At 37.0% G+C, this 20,002-nt stretch overlaps 1 protein-coding gene across 2 annotated transcripts in view; it reads right to left on the bottom strand.

The window, feature by feature from the left end:
• The window catches only part of MEI4 (meiotic double-stranded break formation protein 4), an 83,079-nt gene that overhangs the window by 59,672 nt on the left and 3,405 nt on the right, over positions 1 to 20,002 (bottom strand). For both annotated transcript variants that reach the window (XM_032683905.1, XM_032683906.1), the window contains exons 2-3: positions 14,396 to 14,647; positions 1,930 to 2,465 (exon numbers count right to left, since the gene is read on the bottom strand). In XM_032683905.1, coding sequence (XP_032539796.1) covers positions 1,930 to 2,465; positions 14,396 to 14,647 — 788 coding nt within the window. The remainder of the gene's footprint in view (positions 1 to 1,929; positions 2,466 to 14,395; positions 14,648 to 20,002) is intronic.

A 20,002-nucleotide genomic window follows, 5' to 3' on the forward strand; every position in this document is an offset into this window, starting at 1 on the left:
TTAAAACTGAAGTATAAAGGGTCCCTGGGAGATATTTGGTACACAGCATATGAAGAATTATTTATACAACTAATACTATTAATTCTGAATTCTGTGTATTTATTTCCATATTCAATTCAGTTTAAAGAAAACCAAATCTCTAAAAGGATTTTTCAACTGATCTTTATAAACATTGCAATTACTACACACAACTTTTTCCTGTTCCCCTAGAAATCTGGAACCTCCACAATTATATCTTAGTAATTGGTTTACACAATTTTAAACTCAACTGTTTGATTCAGGTAATGGCTGCCCACAGTAATGACTGTTAAGTCAATATTTTGGTGGAAGTGAGATATAACGCATTGCATAAAAAGCCATCTGTTTTAGTGAAGTTATTCAGAGAAAATATGCCACTTTCAAATTATGTGGACATACTCCAAACGATTTAAAAAAGCATTTTGCAGAGTTGAAACATCCCTGATCTATCAGGGTATTTTCTCTCACTTAACTTAAACTTTGCCAGGTTCCTCCAATCAACAAATAATCCCTCTCCGGATAACCTCTTGATTGCTCTCCTACAATTAACATTGCTTTAATTATTTATTGACTTCCCATTAGGGTAGAAGAAGGGAAAGGGTGGAAACACTGGACATCATCAACTATGAAGAAGTCCTCAGTGAAGGACTGCTCAAACTCTCTTTGTTCTGTATCTAGTGATCACACAAAAAAATAAAAGGAGTCACACCTGTATGACTCCATTCCTGATGCCACACAAATAGAAGGTAAAGACACATTCTTTCAAAATACTGGCCAGGGACACCTCTAACTAAAAACTAAGTATCACACTGTGGTGACACGGAAATGGAATGCATTCTGCTATTAGAGACACAAGTCTCTAGTCCTGGAAAGATTTCATTCTGAATGCTTTCTTACCAAAATACAGGTATATCCTTCCCAGCAAACTCCCTCTTAATATGGTAATAATGTTTGTTGGATGTTTCTGTTCTGGGGTAAATAGTCAATACATAGTGGGATTCATATTAAATTAAGGCAAATGGGTACATCCATCCACACGTGCAGCACATGTCTAAAGACAGCTTTGGAGCTCACCTTAAAATAGGCACCTAGTACCTCGTCAGCATTCTTTAGGTTCCAAGGATTATAGGGGATTCTCATTTAGTATAATGATAGTGCAGTTGCATATATGGGGACACTAAATTGGTACATCTAAGTCTCAAACAATACCACCATCATGTCTGTTCCAAGTTACTCTAAAAGTCAGAATGAAAACCAAAAATCCTAAGACAGGCAACGGAATCCACTGCTTATGGGGCATCTTATGAAGACAGGCTGGGCATATTTCAGTTGAATGAGGAAAATAACAAGATGATACATGGAACAGCACTGGCTGATGCGTACAAACAAAATGCAAGGCAGTGCTATTTACTGTTTGTGTTGGAGACACGCTATTTCTGAATTCTTCACTCATTTGCTGACCTATTTTTAAAACAGAAATTTGAAAATATCTAGAGAATGACAGACCTTCTGCAATAAACCAACCTATTTTATCTAGGTGGTCAAAAAAGAATAAAAATAATTGTATATTCATTACTTTGTGAATATCTACAATATATCTTCAGCAAGAGAAACAATGTGTTTTTCTCTCATATTTTCTATAAAGTTGCTTTTAACTGCCCTTTTATCCATTCTTAAAAGACCTATACTCAGGAACAAGATAGAACTTCTTGCATGCATGAACAAGAACTCTTTCAAATGCTTTAGAGCATTTATTGCCCGTATCACAAAAAAGAACAATCATAAAAATCTCAAAGTGGTATTCTTCAAAATATAATAAGGCCAACCGATATTTAAGAAGTGTATAAAACTAGGAGAATATTCCATTATACTGAAGTGGGGTAGGAAAGATGGAAGATATTTTAAACTTACCCTATTGACACTGCTGTTTCTTAAAATAATTTGAATTAGATTTTTCTTAAATTCTTCCAGCTTCTTGAAACACTTTTTTAAAACATGATTAGATAGTTTAGTATCAGTTATTAAACTGACCAAAACACAAATTGCTTCAGTAAGAAAATTCGAAACTGGAAATTTAGGACTCTTGTAAAAAACAGTCAGTCCATCAAGCAACTGAGACACTGAATTGCATACGGTGAAAGAATCATTCTCAAGCTCTGAGAAATCTGCTTGAAGAATTCCTCCTTCTGACAGTTTTCTTATTTCAAGCAAATGTTGCAAAAACTGTACTGGAGCAGTCAGAGATTTCTCCTTGCTACTGTGGCAAAGATTCAATGGGGGAACTTTGACATTATGCTCAGATTGGTGAAAATCTGAAGTTATGCCTAAAGAATCAAATGCAGAGTCGTTAGAGACATCACATCCAGAGTCTTCTAGCTGGCTTGAGTAATTCGTAGGGTTTATAGATTCTTGATTCAGAAGAGTTTCAGCAGAGGTACCTGGTTTTCCTGAAACGCAAAGGTGAAAGTTACATTTGTGCAATGTTTCATTACGTATGCTTATGGAAGGTGTTTTTGGGCAAAAATCACATATTACATGTGTATTTTGCTCCCCAAGAACTTCCCATGACTAGAATTTAGCTGTCAAAGAAGATGATTTTTTAAATTAAAGTCAAAACTTTCACAAGGTAGTGTCTATTTGTGAACAAGGTGTTTTATGCTTACAGCAATTTTGAGTTTCAAACTATCAGGGATTTTAAGTTTTCACATATATAATTCAGGCAAATATAACACAAACAATTTAAGTGAATATCTATACTCCCATTAATTCCCAGGGAAGAAAATGCATGTAAATTTCTGGTGCCCCAAACATTTTCACTACTCTTACTCTCAAGAACTCTGACTGCTTTTAAAAGACAGTGAAGGTCTGTTACTATAATTGCATGAAATAAGATATTCTCCTTTATGTGTACTCTTTCTCCCCAGTCAGGTAAGGAATTCTTACAGAGTCAAAGCTGAACAGAACATTACACTTGATTTTTTTATTATTTAACAGAGAAAAACATTCAGAATCAAAAGCTTCTCCAGTCACCATCTATCTCATCTCATCTTCTTCAAAGACAGCCAAACTACATTACAGAAGGTATGCACTGCATTCACACCAATAAATTACTTTTGTGTACTACTGTAGAATCTCTTTCATCCCATTTCTCACATTAAATACATTTAAGACAGTACCTCTTGGCATAAACACAGTACTAGGTGACAACAGACACCTGTTCTACATGCAACCTATGCAAAAAGATCACACAAAACAAGCAAGAGCAGTGAAGTGGAAGACCAATGTACATAAACATCTTGATGCCACAAGGCAAGGCTAGAACCCCATCTGGTTCTGCTCTGCTTACCAGGGCACAGCCACAAATTGCTTGTCCCCTCTTAAAAAACTTCTGTATACTCTTCATATTTTCCACAAGGATCCAAAGCAATACCATACTCCTCTCTCTTTGTATTCTTAAATTAATAAAAGAGCTTAGAGTTGGTCTGGCCTAAAAGGAAATAAATGTTTCATTTCATAGCAAGTTAAAGAAAGCATTTTTAACACAGAAAATATCCCTAGGCAGCAATCCAGAATGTTCTGTGCGCTAATAAAACACTACTCAAAAATTTTTATACAGACTTCACTAAATTTACAATTTCAAATTGAATTCTGACCATTACTTTAATCCCTGAAAACATACCAGATCATCCAATGACAGTACTGCTACCAAGATCAAAACTGGAAACATAGTTTATTTATTTATTGTTGAATTTCATACCTTTAACATTCAGAGGTATTCGAACCGCACAGGATTCATAACAATTGACTCAAAATGAAAGGGCCAACTGTAGGGAAATCAACTGCTTTTTCCAGGACATAGGAAAAGCTGGGCTTTTAAGGCCAGCCTAGCATTTTACAGAATAACACTGTTTCCAAATGCCCTGCATGCCCAAACTTGGAAAGCAAGCAAAGAAGCAAAGCATGCTTCCCATGAACAGGCACCAATCTCTCATGTCTTCTCTCCCTAGGGTTTTGAGCAAAACACATTCCAGAAGAAAAAACCTGAAAGTTGGTTTTGGTGTCGTTTAAGGAAAATAAGCCCTTCTAGGGAATCCATCTCCTATGAGTTCCACTATGAGGGTATTTTATTCCTGTTCTTAATCCCACGGGGCAACATGAAAATTGCTCATGCGGATATAATGCCAGAAGTCAAAAGAAGAAAGCAAGAACTACGTGCAAAAAATCCATATGAATGTTCACCGATTCTCTTGTGGAAGGAAAAAAAATAGCAGAGGTGAAAGAAAGGAGAAGAAAAGAGAAGAAAAATGGAAGGATAGTACAGCAAGATCCACAGGAACCAAACTTAAGCTGTTCTCAAATAAAAGAGATACCACGTTCACTGAAACACTCCTTCCAGCAGGAGACAATGTTGCATTCACACTTGGGTTTCTATTCACTGACATATCAAACTCCTGTCCCATGATGAGATTCCAGAAAACTGTGTTACAGTCCCCAATATCAGCATATTCCCAGTTAAATGAGTAAGACAAAACGCTTTAAAAATGTTTACTCGTTTATATGTTCTAGTCATTTGGGGAGATGGCAGTTATCTTTAAAAAAAGATAAATAAATAACCCACCAGGCGATATTTATTATTTCCCTCAAAATGCCTAGAAATAGCTTATAATTTATTTCTTGAAAGAAGCTAAACTAATCACTTTGTACTGACCTATTATTTAAAGAAGAAAGCAGTCTTGACATTCACACCATGTGGTTATCAAGCACAGAAAAAAAAAACCAAACAGCATTATGCTTGCCTCACACTAACAAGAATCCTTAAACAGTAATTTCAAGAACATTTGACTATAAATATATTGGAACAAGAAATATGAAAATTTAGTGTATGTAAACTGATCACAAAATTTTACAATGCCTTTATATAAGTAATTAAATATCTGGTCATGAGCAATTTTGCAGCCTTCTTAAACATGTCACATAAGATTCAGGAAATATTTAAACTTAATTCCTGTTTAGGACTTTAGCTCCTTACTACTGTAAGATTCTGAGCTGAAAAAACAAGCAAGATCCTGAGCCCCAAGTAAAGCAAGATATGGTCACAAGAAGAGCTCTCGGGGTGCAAAGGCTGAAGAACTGACATCCCTCTAAATATACTCATTACTGCAGACAGACTATGGCCTGAAAACCAGAAATCATTAAGGGACAGGGGAGTGACTTGCAAATTGTGTATGGTACGTCAGCAAGGTGTACAGGCACTAGAACTCACATGTACATTCTGCAGTGGGACCACAAAACACAGAGGCTTTTGTCGGGGCAGTGAGGTGCCAACCAGCCTCATAATTAGAGAATGGGGAGTCTTCACCTAGTCCTGAGGAAGCAGAGCTCTGGCAAACACCAAAATCAACCCTATCTCCCAAATTCATTCTCTCATACCTAATGTGGGTTGAGAGGCAGCCTGTAGCAGGAGCAGGGGTGGTGAAAGATGCTTTCTTAGACACTTGTGTACTGCCACAGACCAGACAGCATTTGAATGAGGAAGGTCACATGCCATATGTAGTTCAACATTTAAAAACTGAAGAAGGGTCCTCAGCTCATGAACTTGCTGTAAAATGATAAAATGGTCTTCCAGTCTTTTGAAAAACTTAATATACCTGCAGCTCCACCACCAACATGGACTGTAGAATAGAAAACAGGCTTGAAGGTGGCAGAGGCAAGAAACAAAGTGAATACATTATCTGAATTCTGCAAAGAAAAAATTACTTCAGTTTCAAGCATTAGACATTGTTAATACTCTCTCACTGTGTGAGCATATGCATGGATTATCACTTGAAAATCAAAAACAATGACATTAGACATTTAAAGTTCTCTTAAAACTCAATAGGCTCAGTTCCATTTCTAAAAGAAAGAGACAATTAAAAACGAGACAATCTTGGAAACCTCTTTGATGATACTGCATTCTGCTTTCCAAGTAGGTGTTCAGTCAATAACCTCTAAAAGGAAATGAAAACCTAAGTGAAATTATGTCCACTTCTGCATTTTTCAGGACTATCGGTTATTCCTCATTTAATCTTCATTGATCGGTCTGTTTGAAGTGCACTTTATATGAACAATGAATCAGGTTTATTCTCTTATTAAAAAACCCACATGCCTTTTCTTCATATGTAAACGTCTCTATTCTGCTGTTTTCATTACTAACAAAGCTGGCTGGTTGAGAAAAAAAACCAGCCCCCCCTAACCCAACCCAAACCCAATGGTGTGCCATATATTTGGCACACCATTGTTGTTCTGACCTGGAACCAAGCCAAACTTCTGTTTTCACTATTCTAAAATAATAATGAAAAAATAATAAAAAGATTCTAGGATTCTCCAAGAAGAAATTTTAGAAGCCGTGTATCCCACACTTTTCATCTGCATTTCCAAGTTTTTTTAAAACCACCTCGGAAAAAAAAAGTCCTCTGTTTAAATCTAGGGTGCTTTTTTTATGCTTTTTAATGCTAAGGTGCATGCTGACATACTTTATCCCATTTAGGAATAATTTCACAGAAATGAATATAGGATTGAGTATCTAAAATTCTCAATGGATTGCTCAATGCCAGGGCACAAATGCTTCTCTGAAGGCTTAGAAGCATATACTTCAATTTGTTAAGGATTTTGCTAACATAAAGCATCTAAATGTTTAGAATTCAGTAAGAACTGAGAAGGATTTCGAGGATATAAACATTCATTTTAGGGGATTTCTGTAGATGACAGCACAAGTCTTTTGTAGTTCAAGTCAAATAAAGAATACTCGTAGTAAAGATATGAAAGGATAAATAATCAGGTGGCAAACACAGATCTGGGTCAGTAAATGCTCATCAAGCAGTATGACAAAAGATCTGACAATCTTTACAATATTGACCATCTCAATGACATGACTGAAATTTGATTTCTAAGTTAGATAGGGGATATTTCAAGATATTAAGTGAATTAATGTTACCTATAAACTGCAGGTCTGAACTGGTGGTACTGAACAGGAAATATTATGTCTTATTAAAAATGCTTCACATTGCAAAACAAACTAAGCTTTGCTAAGAGACGAAGTATCAGCCAATGAGGATGGATGAAATGAAGGCTGAAATAAAGTGGACTCCTTAAGAAATCAGCTAGAGTATTCCTTCCTAAAAAAACCCTCTTTTCTTGAATATAACATGATATAAATACTTAGTTTTTCTCTTCATATATACACAAGGACACAAAGATTTGCTTGAGGAACTGAGATTCTAAGCTTGAGTTAGGTTAAGGCTGCCCAAAGAGGTTGTGAAATCTCCATTCACAGGGACATTCAGAAGCTGTCTGGACACAGCTGTGTCCTGCACAACTGGCTCCAGGTGGCCATGCCTGACAAGGGACTTGGATGAGATGAACTTCAGTGGTCCCTTCCAGTGTCAACCATTCTGTGACTCTGTATTTCCAGTGAAAATTTGACTGATCCTTAGCTTCCCACAGTTGACTTATTGGCGAGAGGATCCTAATTACCATGGCCACACTTCTTAACCTGTTTTTACCATATACGTTTATTTTTCCCCAAAACTACCATTGTTATCCAGAAGAAAAGAAATTAATCTATACTATATTATGAACCCACTTGCTTTTATGAACCTTATTCCCAATAATCACCATTCATCTTATGAGGAACTTGATCTATACAGGCAATTAATAAAATAATAACAAACATTTCCTCTTGTGGGGACAATTGGGTTGGTTTTGCCTCTGAATGGGTTCCTTACACAGAAATCTGGAAAGAAAAGGATGCTTCTTGGGTCCCTTTACACTAAGTATGTGCTTAGAACAGCTGTAGCAATGCCAATGGATAAGACAGAAAGCATCTGCTTTCAAAGGGAGAAAGTTTCCACAACCAAAACAGACCTGTTATCCATGGAAGGAGCAGTACTCTGAGATTTCAATGAATCATTACACTCCAGCTGGTGCTTTCTCCAGATTGCAAATTAACTTATTTAATTATCCTGAAAAGGCCTCAGCTTTCATAAAGTTCCCCATTGTGTCACTACAATTATGGAGAACAGATTTATCTCATCATCATATTGCAAGAGCCATATTCCTATAAATCTGTACTAAACACAATTTAACTTCATTTTTGCCATCTCACAGATCTGTTCGCAATTCTCTGCTCTCCTCATAAAAAATAAAATACTTTTTAGGTTGTGAGAAATTCCTTGCAATGCTGCCTACTTGCATTATTTCCACTGGTAGAAGCACGGGAGTACATTAGTACACTTTAGATGTCAAATGATAGTTCATTTTTTAAGTACTGTCTGTCTGACACCCATTATGCCTTAGAGAAAAAAATGTTGAGATAACACACTGGGCTGCCTTTATAGATCTTGTATGGAGAGAAGGATACTCTTTTTTTGTCGGAGAGGGAGAGGAAAGGCAGAGGTAGGGAGGAAGAATGTCTTTATGCAGAAACATCACATCCCTAAGCTCCAGACAAAAATAATCAGAACTGTTTTCCATGGCAACACCAAACTAAGTGTTGATTGCTGCCCAATGGAGAATCCTCTCACCTTGGAAGGCAGACAAAGAAAGAAGTCAAAGGTACCTCTCAGGGGCTGACAATTCCTCTGCAACTGTCGTGCTTTTGCATTTCTTGCTTTCTGCCAAATACCAGGGGAGAGAAAGTGCTGACAGGACATAGCAACCTGTAACAGCAGCTCATTCAAACATAGGGAATTGAAGAAATAGCTTTTATGTAAACATACCATGGTAACTTGGTAATTCCAGTCTATAGTCCTCTACCTTACTACCATGCCATAGGAACTAAAATTGTTGCTAAGTGCTACTCACAGCAGACGTAAACATTTCACACTATTTAATCTACTTTCTGGAGAGGGAAATAATTTCTCCTAATAGATTAATGTGTTATTATTATTCAGTTAGATTTGGACTGCTGCTATCTCCACTAACAAGGAAGACTCCTTTATGAGGCTGCAAATAACATATTCACTAAGGAATCTGCATGTTTTGGTCTGACCTTTCTGAATTCATCTGATTGGTTTCTCTTTGAAAATGAGCTTAAACAAAATCTATCATCAATTATGTTCTCTCGCCACTCCTTTTAATGTAAGGAGGCAGAGGAAACATCACAAGTTACATTAAGTCATGATGGAGAGTTTTGCCCTTTCAGAAATTTGAAATCAAATTAGTCAGAAAAGATTTGGCCATCACTTTTCCTGCCACCATCAAAGCAGAACTTATCTAATCCTGTCTTTGCCCACCAAGGAAATGCTGGGGCTTTAAGATGAGCACCCAGAGTTTCCGCCTCTTTCCATTGAGCAAGAAATAGCCAAGCCATGACTTACAGGGAAACAGAAAGGGAAGGGAAGGCTGAATTCTATGACCCAAACCAAGGCTGCTGGTAAATTGGAGTTAGGTATTGTTTATAATCAGTTTTACTTCAGCTGTTGAGTGGGCTGGTTCCAGTTCTGTATGCTTCTACTTACACAGGAAGTCTGAGAAGTCTGAAGTAAGAAAAAAGGAGACTGAAGTGTCTTCATTGACACTAATCTGCAAAGGAAGTTGCTCCCTTTTTCCACGTATACAACTAAATGCCTCAAGAAACACACCAAATTAAGGAATGAAGCAGGAGATACAATATTTTTTTTTCCTGGCTCTTATTCCCAAAAGAGATACAAGTTGCTTCTTTGACACAGGAAATAGAAAATCCTGCAAGGTCAAACACAGCCTCAGGGTACAGTTAAATATCAGACATTCACATTAATCACATTCTGACTCAAAGTTTCCCTAAACACACAGACACGGTACAGTAGGGTGGACTGGCAGCCACACGCTACTGTTGAGGCTGAGAACAGAAGGGGACTTCAGGGCATGGTAGATGAAGTTCTACTGTAAATTATCTATAAAAGGAAGACTAAACTAATTCTAGAAAGGGACAGTGTGGAAAGAATCTGATTTTTATTTCAATTAGAGGAGCAAGCAGTTCAGACATTTTATGTCTACCCACTGCATAAGAAGGGAATAACATGAACCAAGATTGAAGGTGAAGCTAAGAAAGGGAGAACACACACTTGATACAAGTTTTGCTAAACATATACCCTGGATAATTGATTTGGAACCCTTCAAGAGCATCAGCTGAAACCAACCAAGGCAATAAATATCTACCCTTTAGATTGTCATTCTTAAAATATGTGCTTGGCAAAAAAAAGCGTAGAGTACTGCATTTATGCCTTCTTAAGTTGGAGTAACAGCTGCAGGCTTTTCAGAGCTCTTTAAAAGAGCCTGCCAAGAAACAATATGATCATTGATTTTATGAGCTGATAACAGTGAAGGAATTTGTCTTAGAGGACAGGTGCTTCAATCCATGAATCTATCAATTTATCAGTGCTTTGTAAGACCCTTTATCTTTTCATGTAGCTCCCAAAGCAAAGTGACAACAGAAGGCTCAAATACTTTATATCCTTATTCTTGGAATAACACCAAGAAGTTTCTATCCTCCTTACTGTGAAATTTCAATCTGAATCAAAGAAAGGCAGGAAACTTTGATTTAATATGAAATTTGACTTTTTTTCTACTCATGGGCATAGTTGTCAGGACAATACTGTCAAGGTGAAAAATAATGAACAGATAATTACAAAAAGATTTGCTTCTCCTCCTCAGATGATGATGATTGACATACAGCCAAAAGCACCACCAAGGAATAGAGTCCTTGTATTCAGAAAGGCAACGGAACAGGAACTTGCAGACACAGCACAGTCATTGAATATACACTACAGCAATTTTATAAACACATTAAACTGTAACAGCTCACACCACCAAACAGTTTACCTGCAGCAAAGCATGCTCCTCCCCCTAAGTTAGGCACCTTTAACTTTTTAAGGGTCTCTGAGAACGAAGAACTGTTCAGATGGGACGAAAATAATTTAGACAACATATCTTTAAAAAAATGCATTCTTTGTTCTTTCTCCTTCATGTGTTTGCACATCCATGCTGTGTGCAACTTTATGTGGAGAGGGAAAACAGGTATCACAGCTTCAAAGAGCTCACGGATTTCTCACATCAGGGAAATAAAACTCCGTGGGCAGTCTCTAATCATTCCTGAAGCCTCTGAAAAGACCTACTATTATTATTACAAACAGCAGGTGGGAGAGGAAAGCTTCCACACTCAGAATGCAGAACAGGGAAGATACAGCTGCAAAGTGAACCTTGGCTGAAGGACTCAAACTCTTCAATTCTAAAGAGGGACCAGCAGAAACAAACACAATATGTTATCGTTACTGCATGAGATTTTCTGTTGGTGGATTTTGTGAAACCCAGGCATTCTTTTATCTACAGGGTTGTTAAACAAAACGCAAGAAAGCCACATAAAAGCTGAGGGTTTGAAACCATTTTAAGAGGCTGCATTATTTTAAGCAGAACACCAACTCCAAAAATGAGGCTGGAGAAATGAGTAGAGGAGGAAAAGGATCCATGATATCAGCAGATTATTTGGTACTCAGAACAAGCCTAGCTATCCTCATCCCTAAAGAGCATGTCTCTGGTGTGATATTAGGTGGTAGACTCGGGCCATGTATACCATCAACAAAAAACTATACAAATGGCTTGATGGATCCACAGTAGCTTTCAAATGAATGGGATGAAACAGCACTTATACCACCTTTTTCCTCAACTTAGATTCAAGCTCTTGGTGCCTCCATATCTCAGCAGTAACCACCTCTAGCTTCTAATCTCCATGAGCTTGAAAAAAATCTCAAAACTGGCACAACACACAAGAAAGGTTTTTTTTGTTTTCCCTGCAGCAGAAGATGTCAGTGGTGTAGTGGGTCCTATTTCAGGAAGGCTTTGCTCCTACGACCATCTTCCTATATATAATAACCACAGGTGTTCTACTATTAATATATATCACCAACTTGATCCCCAGAGGAATGCATAGATCTCACCAACAGATAGCCCATCTGGTATCAGTAACAATCTTACTTTACTCAAAAAGCAAGAGACCAGGCATTTGTCTCCAATGTCACTGAATTGTGTGTCCATGAATGCCCACTAAGCAGTTACATCTGATGGCGAACATCCTCTTTCCAAAATAACATGTGGCTCAAATCCATTATCAAAAGAGATCAGATGCCATACCAAAATTAAAGGAGAAAAAAACCCAAAGAATCAAAAGAACAAAATATCATAAAAAAAAAAAATGGCCATCTCAAAGTTACGCTCCAAGAGTTTGAAAGTGTCCTTTCAACGCTAAGGAAAACGTGCATGAAGAAATCTATTCAGTTCAGATTTTCCACATATTTTCGTGCTCTTACACTCAAGTGGTTAAGAGAAACTGAAGGGGAAGACTATGCCCTACTTTTCTCGGACAGTGTGTGATACAGCTGGGGTTGATGTGAACTCCCACAGATATTTCATATGTCAAGAGGTTTTCTGTCTAACAGGTTTATAAACACTGTAGTCACAAAAATAAACATCTCAAGGAAAAAGAAGCTACACACTAATCCTTCAAATCAGTCAGGTGCTGGTTTTGAACTCCAGAGAAATCAAGAAATATAGAAGGATTATGGACAACAGATACTCATCTCTACTATTTATGAGTCCATTAGCTAAAAATAGACTGAAATTAAAGTTTGGCTTCACTAAAAAACTAGACTTGGTCAGATATATTGAGACCCTGAAAAATTAAAAAAGCTATCCATGAAGAGCAGCTTACTTAAGTGATTTGGGAATCATAGCACTTTTTCTAAGCCTGTCAGACTACTACTAGCAGAATGCAGACTGAATTTTCCAGACAATTCCCCACATCCATATTAGTGAATATTGCAGTGGGTCAAGTGAACGATAAACTGCAGAGTAAGCATGCTATTTCCCTGAACAGGTAAAGAAGAAAGCGCAGAAAATTTAGTGTAGCTGTAGACATCTAAAATTACAAAAGATTTAACACATTTTATAATCTGTGAACAAACTTCACTGTGACTAGGGCAATGAAAATTAACCACCTTTGCAAGGGGTGTTATCTGCCTGGGACGGTTGCTTTTCTCTTCCCTTCTCACAACTAAAATTTAAAGAATCTTTCAAAAGCAAGACTTAGAACACAGCAGTTGCAGATGAATTGGGTTTATTTGCTGTGTTTTGCTAATTGACTAGTGTTTACTATTTTCTGCTTAATCCACAACTAGAATATCCTCATCAGACATTAGATGTTAATAAATCCCTCCTGAAATCTCTCTAAAAGTTACTTTTAGACTTCATGTTTGGAACAGGTTGCAGAGAACTGACACATAAACAATAAGTAAGTATGAACAGTCATTAAATCACTTCTCTAGAGAGAAAAGCCTATTATAAAAATTAAATAAATAAATCATCAGAGCTTCGAGCTAAAGTCTAATAATGCATCCCCCCATCAGTCAAAGTTAGAAACTAGAAATCTCACAAGGCAATAAAGAAGCCACTGTTTCAGTACAAAAGCAGTGTGGTAAAGCCTCATCAAGTTTTCTATGAGGGAAACTTCTAAAAATCTCAAGTCATAAATCAACTATTCATCTTGATTTTAGCGATCTCCTCCACAGCAAACTCTCTCTTTCAGCCCAGAGCATTTTGAGCTCCTTCTCCCAGGGAAACATCTTCCCAGAACCTGGAGACGTTCTCCACTGCCTGATTTCCAAGCTCACTCTGTGCCATTGATCTCTTGGAGCAAGCATGACTCACTCCACATGCACGAGTTAGAGAAACAGTGCTGTTTGAACCCATCTGGTTTAGTTTGGGGTTTTTTTTATCTTCTTTAACTAACAGTCTCCTTCCTGAGTCCTACAATATCAGACTCACAATATTTTATCATATGCCATAAAAAAACCCATTCACCCATCCAGAGTCTCAATACATTAAGAGAATCAGCAGACATACAGTCTTTTGCCTGCCCAACCTTCCTGTTACACATATTAGGGATTAGCACTTCCAGCACATTAGGTTTAAATTCAGATTTTAAACATCTGTAAAGTCACTAAAAAATATGCAAGATGTCTTTAAGACATGTTCCAAATATAAATAGGGCACATCAATATTCTTACAAACTAGTATCTCCAAGGTTATAGAGTAACATTTTGTATTGACAATTTTTGCTGCAATTATTCTGTATAATACATATTGATTCTGAAGGTTAAATATGTAAATTTTGCTTAAGGACCAAATTCTCAAGCACAATCCCATTACAAATTAATTAAGTGTTCCACTGCTTCAGAGCTTTGGAAAAAAACAGAAAGCTGTACACTGAAGACTGTCATATCTAGGTAAAAGAAATGCTACAGGCAACATGAAAGCTATTTGGTTCCCTGCTACTGAAACATAGTCAGAAATTATTTGAGAAACTTACTATTTTCCAAGCAGAATCTTGGACAGATCCGGTTCAAAAGAAGTTCTTGTCTTAATCGAAGAACTTCAGCTTCCAGCACTTCAACTTTCCACTTCCATCCAAAATCTTGTTCAGATACAATTTTGGCAAGATGCTCAGTATATTCCTTGGAACTCTTCCCTGGTGGTTTCGAGTGGATAATTGCAAAAGCCAATGCTAGTTTTGATATTTTCAAATACCAAATTTGATTTTCTCTTCCATCTTTGATTTCCACTGCATTAGAAAAATAGAAAACAAAAACATTACTTCACTATGACTCCTTTAAGGAAATTATGCACAGTATTTTCTTGACTTTGAAACTATTCAACAGTGAGATCGATTCTTTTGTTTCTAATGCATTCCTAAATCATCAAGGAAAAGAGTAGAAATACAAGCATCTGTGCACAATGTGAGAATAAAACATACATGAGCTGTACTCCAGCTATAAAAATAAAATTGAGGCAATGTTTGAAAATAATTGTGGAAATAGCATGCACTTCAAATAGGCTTATTCTAGCAAAATTTTAAATTCGAATGTTATCTCGACTAAAACGAAGATGAAGACACTAAAAAGACTAACCTGAAAAAAAACCTTTGACACCCCCTTCTCCTTACCAAAAAAACCCCTAAACCCATGACTAAAGAAACCACAGGGGGTTATTTACACTTAAACACAATACATATAATTTTTTACCATGAGTTTACAGTGCTCAAAGGATAAAACTTTGAGGCAGTCTCTGATTTTGGACACCTGGTATCGCTGCCCTTGGAAGTTCTAAGTCTACATTAAGCCTCAAGCCTGCAAAAAGGTCCATGTAGACAGCTGCAAGGTGATATAAGGGGCTAGTAAGGTAAGTGAAGAAGACAGTTTCATCAGGTCTGCTACAAACAATGAGGATGGGGCAAAAGGCACTTCAGGAGTCAGAAAAAGAAACTATTTAACTAGACGCTTATGTCATGGGCAACAGCACAAAACTTGGGAACAAAAAGAAAAAAAATAAATTAAAAATAACTAAAAATAACCAGCCTATCTAATTGCTTGTTTTTTCCTTAATTCCACATCAATTTAATTCAGTTGTTTAATGTATTTTTCTTGAAAAAATACTACTCCCAGACTAATAATAATAATAATAAAAATAATTTCCTACACTTTTGTCCTGGCCTTGACATCTAAACATTTATCAAAATACTTTTTTTTTTCTTGTTATCCAACAAAACTGCATGCTTAGCACTATAATGTCGTGTTGAGTAGCTCTGAAACAGTCACAGCACAGGTTTGAATAAGGTATTTTAGGTCATCCTTTCACCAGATCATCTGCTATCACTAAGCTGATTTCTCCCTTTGGTTCTCCTCAACTTTGGATAGTAAGTCATAAATCATCATCATATATTCATTTATCCATCAGGGCACTTACAGAAAGCGCTGCCTTTTAAATATTTCTTTCACCTTTCAAATACTTCTGAAATGCTCAAACAATTCCTGCACATCCCTTGCACACCATCCATTCAGACACACCCGCCAGTTAACACTTTGAATTGTAGAGAGCACAAAGGACAAGACTGCAAAAGTTCCTTGGGATCTATTTACCTACAGCTATGTTTTAAGCTACTGTTCTCCACTTGAAACACTCCATTCCTGACCTGAAACAGAGCAAAACCACCCAATCTAAGCCACCAGTGCATTTTCTTAAATCTAATCAAAGAGTAAACCATTAGAAACTGAACTATACTATATATGCCCACTACTTAAAGCAGTTATACATTAAATGGTACCTTTTGCAAAATTTCTTACAAAAAATTTATTTCACAAAACTTTTCAATTGATATTTAAGAATTCCAGGGAAAAGCAGAATTCTCTCATCCTCAAGGGATTAGCACCCCTGTGGGACAACTAACTGGTGTAAGACTCTTGTTTACCTTATACATCAAAGGAAATGTTTACAAATACAGAACCATGCAATTAATTGAACTGCCTTCAAAGCTGTGAATAAAATGAAATATATGGAACCACACTGAAAGAAGAGTAAATAGTAACAGTAAGGTGTTAAAAATGTTCAGCTCTGAACCTGAAAGGTGCTTCCCAAATTATCTCATCTTCTAAATAGAAGCTGCACCCAGATACTACTCAAACAGTGTCTGGCAAGTTCCATTCTTCTAAAGTTCCTGTGCAGAGCAGAGCCATAAACTAGGGCACGCAGAAAGATGTCTTACAAAAGGCTTTCACTAGTGGTTTAACATTTTGGTATCTCCAGAGACTGCTTTGCAAAAGCTTTCTGATTCATCTTCCTTTTAAGGACAAATAAAGATTTACTTTCTGCTTCAAAACATGCTTTGTCAGTATTGGCATTCTCCTTTAAATTACATTCAGGGAAGTTGCAGAAGGACCAACATTCCAGCATGGGACAGGGAATGGCATTTAATTTCAGCATGTCATGAGTGCCTAGGTGCCTTTTATCATCAAAGTCACCACCAATACCTTCTTATCTATGGTACTCTGTTTATTTCTACCTACATATTATTACAAAAAAACCCAAAAAAACCCAAAAAAAACCAAACAACAAACAAACCCACGAAGTTAGCTGTCTGGCCACTGATATATTACCACTATGCTACAGTGAAAAGTATGAAATACTACTTTGGTAGCATTTTTTCACCACATATCACCAAAATAGAGAGAGGCATTTTTTGACTTTGTTTTAAAAAGGGACTACTGTGTTTTAAACATAAAAAAACCTTAGTGCTCACGGTAATAACACAACACAGACAAGCAAAGGGATATTTCACCCACAACATTCTAAAATACCATTTTCTAAAGGAGATGTATTCCTAATAAATCACATATACCAACCATCGTGTCTTACCACCTAATTTAGCTTTAAATTACAATCCTTAAAATTTCAAATAGCACTCCACCTTAACACTTAGGACATACATTTAGTTAATGACTAGTTAATAAATATTAGTTAATAGAATTTAGTTAATAATTAGTTTGGATTTTGAGGGAGGTCTTTTCCTCTAACATCTTATACAGACTCCTACAGTAGGAGTGTGTTACACTGAATGATTTTAAGGAGATATTTTAACTCTGGAGAAAAAGAATCACTACTTTTCTAGAATAATTACTTGTAAAGATGCTGTTAAAAAAAAAAGGTAGGACAGATCACAAAGCTGGTTCTCCTTAGAAACAAGACACAAATCAGTTTTTGGAGAAGTCATTCTTTCAGAATTTTAAAAATCTCTTGTCTAAAAACAGATAATTAATGAAAAATAGCAATATTCCTGCATATTTCCAGAAAGAGTAGATTTCTCAAAGATTTTATGGAGAACATACAGCTCTCTCACCTCCTTTCTTTCACTGTCACTGTCACTATCTCTCTTCTCTTTGCTGCCTTTATGATCATGAAAAGAGGAGCTTGTTTAACGAAAAGCAGGAGTTCTACAGGCTGATTCAGGTTTTTCACTGTTCCCTAAAAGGACAACTGCTCTCTCAGAAACCACTGTAAAAGTCCTCTAGAAAATAACACACTGGATGATGCTGTTAGAAATACAGGGATGCTGGCCAACCATGCATTAGCAAAAATTGCACGGCAATCTGTTGCTCTCAGGAAGTGCTGCACCACCAAATGTAAATACATTCCACTAAAAGCATATTGGCAGCTACAGAGTTTTATCAATAATATTTTTGCTCCTATCAACACAGAAATTACACCAATGCTTAGGTAGAAAAAAAAGTTTTAGACCAAACCAAAAACTTTCCTTGATTGGGTATAGTATCAAGCCAAGAGCAGGACTAGTCTAGTCCTGCTAATGCCAAAATATGTACGATAGGAATCAAAAGGATCAAGAATTATCCTCCAAAACATATCTGATACTGAGTGTTACTCAGTGGGAATGAGTACTTACACACAAAGCTCTATTTGTGTGCTTACTGAGTGTTAAGGAGAGAACCATTACCCCTTGTAAACTCTGCCAGAAGCAGGGCACAGCACAGATACCATCTGGTGACAGGTTCCCTATGCAACCCCCCCCCAGTCCACAAACTGGAAGTGCCCTCAGGACCTGATGGGTTGACATCACTGTCAAACAGGACTGGGAGTCCAGATTTCCAACACAAGAAAGAGAGATCTCCCTGTCTCCAGCCTTCTAATCCTATTGCAGGACCCACAGCCCTGCTGAGATCCTAACCATGGAAAGCTGCTGAGCAACTATTCACCTGCAGAAATAATTAGAAAATAAGCCATGAACTGTCCTGTACAGCTCTGTGTTACATAACCAAGGAGAACTGAGATGTAGTGTAAGATTCTTTGAGGACCTTTCATATAAACTTCTGGTAAGTCTCAACTTGTTTTTTACATGGTCTGAAACATGTGAAGAAGAAGTAATTCCCACTAATCAGAAAAAAAAAGCCCACCCCACTAGTTTCAGATGGTCACAGTTTTGGTTCGTTTTCTTCTCAGTCTGAACTTCATATATTTAACTCCATTCCAAAGGAGAAAGGTTTCACATTATTGTTAAAAAACATACAGATTTCAAATCAGTCATTATTATCAAAAAAAAAAAGAAAATATTCACTAAAGCCATGAAACTTGCATCTAAACTTAAGCCATTCATTAGAGTAGTTTTAACAACCTACAAAATCTCCTATTTCAAAAATAGGACCTGCACTGCCACAAAAGGACTGCACCTTGCTAGTTAGTGGTCCCCACTTTCATGCCAATTACTTCTTGTCAAAGTCTGGAAGCTGAGGTCAAACACGTGACGTCTTCAAAAAACAAGGACAATTCCCTGAGCCCGCTACTGGCATAGAGGCATCCGCTCCTCCCCTAGCACTCTCCACTCTCCCAGCTGTCAGAAGATGATTTTCTGCCTCTTACTTCAATGTTTCTATTTTTTTTCTCCACTGTTAACTACATAAAACTGAACAACTCAGCCTTTGAGTGCACATTTTTTGTTGTTTTGTTGGGTTTTTTTCTACCCCATGCCAGAACGCACTAGAGTCAACAACAGGCTGACAAAGATAACAATAATTTTCTCTCTTTAACTGAAGTGCAGGGATGATCCCTTCATTTTCCTTTGCATTAACACATGTGAACTAGAGTAATTGGTCTCCCAGAAAGGATTAACCTAGAAAAAGGTGCAGTTGAGTTTGCAGTCAGATCAAAATGGACTGCCTGCTGAAGAAAAACCCCAGTGATCTTGGGATGAGCCTACCCCAGCTCCTGGGCCTATGTCCACTGGAGCTCCTCAGCAGTTCTGGATTTCTCTACCATGAGGAGCCACAATATATGCTGCACCAAGGCATCAAAGGATGAGCTACTCAGTTTGCACAGGTGAATCCTCAGCTCTAGAGCTTTTAAGAAGTTTTTCATGGGTCTTTATGGGTAAGAGAGGTGAATTTTAGATAATTTACCTTTCTGAGTGGTACACAGTTTTCTGACTGATATTGGAAACAGGCAAGTCACAGAGAAACGGGGGGGAGATGGCTAAATTATGCTATGATTTAAAATTATAAGGTACCTCAACATAAAACCAAAGCCTAAACTTGTTTGAAATAATTAAACATTGGAGTAATACTCATTAATGTCAAAG

This window comes from Chiroxiphia lanceolata, chromosome 3 (genome assembly GCF_009829145.1).
Source record: "Chiroxiphia lanceolata isolate bChiLan1 chromosome 3, bChiLan1.pri, whole genome shotgun sequence".
Lineage (NCBI taxonomy): Eukaryota > Metazoa > Chordata > Aves > Passeriformes > Pipridae > Chiroxiphia > Chiroxiphia lanceolata.